Source organism: Chelonoidis abingdonii, chromosome 4, assembly GCF_003597395.2.
Source record: "Chelonoidis abingdonii isolate Lonesome George chromosome 4, CheloAbing_2.0, whole genome shotgun sequence".
In the NCBI taxonomy this organism is placed as follows: Eukaryota; Metazoa; Chordata; order Testudines; family Testudinidae; genus Chelonoidis; species Chelonoidis abingdonii.
This window is the reverse complement of record NC_133772.1, coordinates 29,630,703-29,638,431: the sequence shown is the minus strand read 5'-3', so window position 1 is coordinate 29,638,431 and position 7,729 is coordinate 29,630,703. Positions and strand designations below refer to the sequence as shown.

The following is a 7,729-nucleotide window of genomic DNA, read 5'->3' as shown; positions in this document are numbered from 1 at the left end:
CCCCCCCCCCCCCCGTTCCCTGCCGTCTGACCACCCTGACCCCTATCCACACCCCCGCCCCCTGACCACCACTCCAAACTCCCCTGCCGTCTATCCAACCCTCCACTCCTTTACTGCGCTGCCTGGAGCATTGGTGGCTGGTGACTGTGGCTGGAGCCAGCCATGCCACCATGCAGCACAGAAAAACGGGTCAGGCCACGGTTCTTCAGCTGTGCCTCCCGGCTGCCCAGAGTATTGCACCGGTGGCGTGGCACGTTGATGCTGTGGGGGAAGGAGAATAGCAGGGGAAGGGCCGGGGGCTAGCCTCCCGGGGCAGGAGCTCAGGGGTCAGGCAGGAGGGTCCCATGGGCCATAGTTTGCCCACCTCTGCACTAGAAGCTCACAGGGGAGCTCCCTCGTCTCTGCTGCTGTGCTGGGTGGCTGGAGGAGACAGCTGCACCCAGTGCCCCACTTTGTACTCTCCATCCTGGCAGGTGACGGGGGAGGTGACAGACCCCTCGGGGAAAGTGCACTTTATCCTGCTGGGCACCTGGGATGAGAAGATGGACTGCTTCAAGGTGCTGCCAGGCAGTGGGGAGAACGGTGCTGAGGGGCGGCAGAGAGCCGAGGAGAGTCAGGTCCTGCTGTGGAAAAGGAACCCCCTCCCGTGAGTGAGACCTGCTGGGCTGGGGGTGTGGCTGAGACACAGTGGGAGGCTAGATGGTCCAGCATAGCCCCAGCTTCCTTCTGGGCTGTCTCATACACAGGTGCCGGCTCACGCCTTGCCATCTCTGCCCTCCATAGTGGCTACGGAGCTCCCCTCACTTGCGGCCACTTCTCCTTTGCTGGGAGGACTGGCAACCAATACAGAGATTGGGGATTCCCATGGGATGGGGAAACACTTCCCCACTGGCGGAGCAGGCAGCAGGGCTGGAGGGAGGATGCCATGGTGGCAGGATCTCCATGCATCCCATCCCACTGCCATGTCTCACCCTCGGCACAGGAAGAACGCTGAGAACATGTACTACTTCTCCGAGCTGGCGCTGACACTCAATGCCCCCGAGAGCGGCACTGCCCCCACAGATAGCCGGCTGCGGCCCGACCAGAGGCTGATGGAGAACGGGCGCTGGGATGAGGCCAACGCCGAGAAGCAGCGGCTGGAGGAGAAGCAGCGCATCTCCCGCAAGAAGCGTGAGGCTGAGGCCATGAAGGCCACAGAGGACGGTAAGGAGACTGTTGGCTCCCAGCCCCTGCCCCTCTCCTCCCCCACAGTCAATGCTCGTGTGTCTGAGTCCCCTCTTGCAAATCTTCCTTCCACCTCCAGGCACTCCCTATGACCCCTACAAGGCTCTGTGGTTCGAGCGGAAGAAGGACCCTGTCACAAAGGAGTTGGCACACGTGTACCGAGGAGGCTACTGGGAGAGCAAAGAGAAGCAGGACTGGAGCTCGTGTCCGGACATTTTCTGAGCTGGAAGTGGCAGGATCAGCAGCAGGAGGAAGAGAGGGAAAGAGGATGGAGGTTGAAGGGAAGCAGCCGATCATGTGACTTCCTTGCCTAGTGCTTTCCTCGAGTGTCTGTCTGTCTTAACCAATCACTCGTTCGGAATCAGTCACCCCAAGCAAAAGCCAGTGGTGGTGATTGGCTGGGTTGCCTTATCTGATTGACGCTGTTGATGATGTCTAGATCCCCAGGGCTGGCGCTCTGTGCCCCAGATGGCTGTGTCCCCCAACTCCCTTACACGGCCATCTATCTGTCCAGCTCAGCCCGACCCCTCCGGGAGCTGTGGGGGGAAGAGTTTGGGAGCTGTTAACAAGGGCCAGTCCTTTTCTAACACCCTTAGACAAGGGGATGCACACAATGGGGATGTGGGTAAGAACAGAAGCCCCCCAGTATACTTCCCATGGGAGGGGCTGTTTGGGGGAGCTGGGGATATCCTGGTTCTCATATCTTGGTGGGGAGGGGTCAGTCTCCCCTCCCTTAGGCGGGAGCTAGGGGCACCCAAGTGGCTGGGGGAGCCTGGTGAATGCCCATGGAGACAGAGGAATGTTGCGGGAAGCAATGCAGAACTGCAGCTCTCCTTCCACATTCTGGAGCAGGGGCGGAGGCTTGCTTTGGGGCAGTCCGCTGAACTTTCCGTCTGATTTCAGACAGGGCCATGGGCAATGAGACCCCCACCCCCTCTGCTCTCCCCTCCTTTCCTGCCAAGAGGAACGCACCCCACCGTCTTCCCCCTCCCCATGTGCACTCTAGAAGGCAGGGAGCTGCTGTGGGGGTGGAGCATCCCTCTGGCCAAGCGAGCAACTGTTATATATCTGTATATTATATATATGTAGAGAGAGCTAATATTTTGTTTGATTTCTGCCCCCTTCCCCTCCCTCTCCCGCCCAAGTGGGTCCCAGTTTTGTAACACCCCCATCTCATGTCTCCTGCACAGTGAGTACCTAAGCTCTGCAGAGGTCCTGCCCAGCCCTTCAGGCACAGCACTGACCTGGGGAAGAGCGGGAGGAGGTGCTTGGACCCAGAGCCATACTTGGCTTTGAGCTAGGACCCTGTCCACTTGAGTTAGCATCCCTCCTGCTCCACTTGGCCACTCCCTTCCTCATTAAAGTTACCTGCCCCTTCGAGCAGGGAGGACAGAGGCACTGACAGTGGCCAGAGCTGGATCCTGAGGTTCAGAGGCGCTGCCATAGCGGGAGAAGATCAGGCGGGGCCAGGAATCAGGCCAGCGCCAAAATCAGAGGGATGTCTCTCTGCAGCTCCGGCTGAGAATCACACACTGAGGTGCCTTCCTTGTATGTTTCATTCTGGGTTCCTTCCCCCCCCTCCACCTTCTCTGCCAACAGGGTGAAGAGGCAGTGCTTGTGCTGCCTGTGCCTAGACTGCTGGCTGGACGGGGCGGGTCCCCTCTCGCCAGCTCGGTGAGATGAGGCCAAGCCCAGTGCTAGCCGCTCCCTGCTCGTTGGGACAGGAGAAGGCACAGAGGGGGCATGGGCCCTCTATTTCCATGAGAGGGACACTGGTAGATTTAAATTTAAAAAAAGAAAAAATCCCTCCACTTCTAGTTTTGGGTTTTTTGCCTTACTGTTTTTTTTTTTTTTCCAAGAAAACTAAATTAAAAAAAAACCTGAAAGCCCCAGCCCTGTGCACATGTCACTGCCAGCTGATTTACTATGGAGCGTAGTGGAGACTGGCTGGGTTGGTATGTGGACCTGCCCTGCTGGGCCTGAACTGGTCCCTGGCTTGGGACTGTCTCTCTGGCTGGCTGCTCCTGCAGAGGGCTGGCAATTGGGATGTTGGTCCCAAGTCCTCTTCCCCTGTGGTTATGGTAGGTTCATCTGTGTACCTGGAGTGAGAGGTCATAGAATGAGTGAAGACATCTAGCCCCCTGCTTTTCCTTCTCGACTTGTGTAGGTGTCTCTCCTCCTCTTCAGCATACAGGCCTTCAGGTGGGCTGTACATGATGACAGAAGCCTGCAGGGCTAGGACATGCTCCCTTCATGCCACTGCCCAGCACAGTGGGCTTAAGTTCTGTGGAAAGATTGAGGGTGGAGGTATGATTTTGCAAGGGGGTGTCACAGGCAGAGGGCAAACCCTCCCCCATTCCCATCTCCATCATCACTTGGCTTCCCTAGGACCCCACTTCCAGGCTTCTGCCAATTCTTCCTCTGCTGGTTGGTGGTAGGCCGAGAGGGCTAGGCCCAGTCCATACCCCTTGTCTCCCCCTACTCTCAACAGTGGTGGACAGTTGTCCCCTGGTTCAAACAGGGCCACATAGCGTTGCGGTGAGAGGGATATTAACTGCTGGGCTGGCAATGTTTTAACAGAGGCCTCCTTTCAAAAAATGTTCTGCCACTGGCACATGGACTACTCCATTGGGGGTGGGGGGGGGGGAATCATTCCCTGTTCCTCTGCCCACAGAATGCCCTGTTCCCTCTCCCACACATCCCCCTTGCTATGCTCTGGCCCTGCTCATGTTAGCATTATGCACACAGCCATGGTTGGAAGCTGTTCCTTGAAGCACTGGTGGGGATGGGCAGGTGGGCCTGTGGTAATCAAGTTGTGGGGGATTATGGACTCTCTCTGGGCTGGGGTGGTAGGTGGGGAATCAGTGGGGAAACTCCTCTCTTCTCTTCCCTGCCCACCTCCCATATCCTCACCAGCATAGGAGAGGAATACAGCTTCCTGGGTGGGTGGGACATGGCTCCAAGCTCCTCTCCTGGTTTCAGCTCTTCTGCTCTGCAGCTGGACAAGTGCTGGTGCAGAGGGGCCTGCAGTACCCTAAGTCCCCAAATCCTCTTCCATTGGTGGAAGGCAGCATTGTGTCCTCTAGGGGCCCTGCAGAAGGGTAGAAGTGGGAAACTCCCCGATGATAACAGGAGGGGGGGCTCTCCGAAGTGTGTGCTGCTTACCAAGCTGAGTTAGCCTTACGGTTTACAAACTATGATTTGCTGCTTCCCCTCCTGCCACTAACCTATTTTACTCCATGCTGCACCCATGGGTGCCCCCTAGAGTCAGTTTCAGATCATAATACTACATGCCTCCTCTGCCCACCTGGGCTGGAGGACTGAGAGGGGTAGGTGTGAGGCAGGGATCCGCCAGGATAATCACCAAAATAAACTGACTCATACAATGCATTAAGGGGAGCATGGGGAGGATTTGCACCCCAGCCTCCTGCTGCAGAAGCAGCACATGAGGGGGCTATCCTTCCTGGCTTAGCCCTCCCTTTGCACCAACTTATAGTGTAAGGAAAGAGTGAGATTCATCCTACTACTCACCTCCTCAACCTACTCCTGCAAGCTGAAAGGTTAGGGGCAAAGCTGCCTTCAGAAATAATGACACGGAGTATTAGAGCAGGGTTGTTATCATTCTAGAGAGGGGGAAACTGAGGCACAGAGCATGGTAGGAATTAACTACTGGCCTGCAGGGTGACCTTGGGTGAACTGGGACTAGAACCCAGCTACCGTGAGTGCCTGTCTACCAAGTAATTAATTAAACACATGCAGCCCGGCGTGAATGCAAATAGTGCTGCTGCACAAACAGGGAACTCACAGCAGGACACTCCTTTCCAGCCTGGTCCGATTGTAGTGTGGCCAAGTCTCAAGGGAAAAAAAAAACCAGCGCTGCCTTTCCAAGCACACCCAACCCATTTCAGAGGGAGGGGAGTGGGGTCAGTGCTTAATTTGTAATGAAAAAGCTCCCCCAGCACAAATTAAGCCCTGCACACATCAAAGGGGGCAGAATCAGTGGGAAATTTTCCTTCTCCGGCTTGGAAAGGAAAAACTCAAATGTTTGCAACAGGGTTTAGCCAGAGCAAAGTGTGTGGGGAGGCGGGGAAGACACATGCCTCCACCAGGCGTGCAGCATTTCCCTCCCCATTGCTTCCTGGGGGCCCCCACGACCTCCCACCCTAGCTCACCTCCGCTGCTCCGCTTCTCTCCCCACCCTATCAGGCGAGGGAGTGGGGAGAAGCGGTGCAGCGGCGCATTCAGGGGAGCTGGCGAAGCAGAGCTTGAGCTAGGGGGGTGGGGAGCAGGAAGTAACGGGGGATAGAGGAACCGCTCTCCACTCCCGCTCACCTCCGCTCCAGCGCTCCGCTTCTCCCCCCTCCCAGACTTGCTGCACAAAACAGCTGTTTCCCGGACAGCAAGCCTGGGGGGAGCGGGGACAAGAGAAGTGGCGGCTGGGCCCTCAGGAGAGCTGAGGTGGCAAGTGGGGGCGGCGGGGGCACTTTTTCCCCATGCCCCAGAGTCGACACATATGATGGCCACTCCATGCAGGGGCGGCTCCAGGCCGCAGCGCGCCAAGCGCGTGCTTGGGGCCACATGCTGCAGGGGGCGCTCTGCCGGCTGCCAGGAGGGTGGCAGGTGGCTCTGGTGGAGCTCCCAAAGGCGTCCCTGCAGAGGGTCTGCTGGTCCCGTGGCTCCGGTGGAACATCCACGGGCACGCCTACGGCAGGTCCACCAGAGCTGCGGGACCAGTGAGCGGCAGAGCGCCACCCGCGGCATGGCACTGTGCTTGGGGCGGCGAAATGGCTAGAGCCGGCCCTGACCCCACGCATCTGCTTGTTTTGCTGGTGCTGCCTGGAGCCGGCCCTGCCCTCAACACCCCATTACTTAGCCCCAACCTAACATCCCAGACAACCATCCACTCCCCTTTGAGCCAGCCTCCCCTCGGATACCTGAAGCCTTCACCAACCTACCACTGACCCCCCGCCCCCCTTATCCAGCCCTCCCAGCACTCCCCCAGTTCTGTGCAGCACTGTCTCCTAGCCCTGGTACTGCTTGGGAGCAGGGAGCATTGTTCGCACAGGCAGGGTGCTGGAGGTGTTGGCCTAGTGGGTGGAGCACTGGGCTGGGATTCAGCCCTGCCTACCAGTCTCAGCCTGGCTGGGTGACTGTGAGTGAGCACCCTCATCTCCCAGCACCTCAGTTTCCCCGTCTGTGAAATGGAAGCAGTGACCTTGCCATCCTCTGCAAAGCTATGTGAGAGCTACCGATTAAAGAGTGCTAGCTAAAAGTGGGGCATTATTATATGCCAGTTATTTTAGGTCACTCTATAACTGGTGCAAATTGGCGCAGCGACAGAGGAGGAGCCTTTCTGGGCATAACTGTTTTTTCCAGGGTTGGTGCACGCAGCTGACTGGCCATACACCATTGCTCCAGGGTCCTTCCCAGCTCCACTTTCCCGGCCCCATGCACGCAGACTTCGCATCTTCCTTGGGGAAGCACCCACTCATAGCAAGCAATCTGGAAGTAACCACCATGCTGACTCTAGCTGTGTGGCTTCCCACAGGCAGGAAAGTACTCTGAGCACTGGGCAAAGTGAACTCCCAGCATTTCCTGGACTTGTGCACAGCAGCTCTATGACCCCTAGCCTGACAAAAGGGGGGAGGTAGATGTTTTTTTTCTATTAGATGGTTCCATAGTGTAGTGGTTATCACATCTGCTTTACACGCAGAAGGTCCTGGGTTCAAGCCCCAGTGGAACCAATGATGAGAGATTTTATGGGCAGCTATGATTAATGCCAGGGAGCCTGATGTACCTCTCATCAGGAGTTGATTTTATCCCCCAGCAGGGCAGAGGCGCTGCCAGCCATTGCTTCTGCCACTTGCCCGAGCTTGCAGTGTTCTGTGCTGCCTCCATGTGACCATTGCAAGTACTACATCCAGTCCCCATTTCTCTGATACAACCTGGGGGTTCAGGGCCCTGTCTCTTCACTAGGGACTGGCAGAGGTACCAGACCCCCCCCCCCCCCCATCCAAGCAAGGCAAAAGTGGTCAGTAATCCCCCCACCACTCCCAGGGGGTGATCAGAGGGCTGAGCCTCTTGCCTCCTCAGAGGTGTCTGCCCCTGAGCCCTGCCCCTGCTGGAGACAATCCCTCGTGGGGGATGAATGTCACTGCCCATGAGGGGGGAAGAGAGAGAAGGGTTTCCCAGCAGTGCCAGAGGACTGGGGTAGGTAGGTGAGGGCCTGAGGGTGATTGGAGTAGTGGTCAAGGGGTCATTTGGCCCTGGCCTTTTCCCAGAGCCAACAACGAACAACGGTCTGCAGCCTCTGTACACCCAGGGAGAAGGATCCAGCCCGTCCATCTGCCTGGTAATGCTGCAGGGCTCAGCTGGGCCATGTTCATGGGCTACAGAACCCTAGGAAGGGAGGAGCTGTGCTGCCAGGGTGCTCAGCTCAGCTATTTCCCAAACTTCTCACTGGCAGTTTCCCAATGGCAGGCGCTCTGCTGATAAGCTAAGAGCC

At 57.4% G+C, this 7,729-nt stretch overlaps 1 protein-coding gene, 1 long non-coding RNA gene and 1 other non-coding gene across 4 annotated transcripts in view; 2 read left to right on the top strand and 1 right to left on the bottom strand.

Annotated features, from left to right (window-relative positions):
• The window catches only part of OSBP (oxysterol binding protein), a 32,446-nt gene extending 30,128 nt beyond the window's left edge, over window positions 1-2,318 (top strand). The window contains exons 12-14 of one of the 2 annotated variants that reach the window (XM_075064997.1): window positions 474-646; window positions 983-1,203; window positions 1,304-2,318. In XM_075064997.1, coding sequence (XP_074921098.1) covers window positions 474-646; window positions 983-1,203; window positions 1,304-1,446 — 537 coding nt within the window. In that variant the 3' untranslated portion in view covers window positions 1,447-2,318. The other variant, XM_075064998.1, reaches the window with a different exon arrangement.
• Window positions 2,319-2,959: 641 nt separating this feature from the next.
• LOC116816869 (uncharacterized) lies at window positions 2,960-5,091 on the bottom strand. Its single transcript, XR_004371810.2, has 3 exons — window positions 5,030-5,091; window positions 4,138-4,315; window positions 2,960-3,508 (listed from the first exon to the last, which is right to left on the bottom strand). It is a non-coding gene; the product is annotated as an uncharacterized LOC116816869 (long non-coding RNA).
• Window positions 5,092-6,895: 1,804 nt separating this feature from the next.
• Window positions 6,896-6,968, top strand: TRNAV-UAC (transfer RNA valine (anticodon UAC)). Its single transcript has one exon. It is a non-coding gene; the product is annotated as a tRNA-Val (tRNA).
• Window positions 6,969-7,729: the final 761 nt, after the last annotated feature.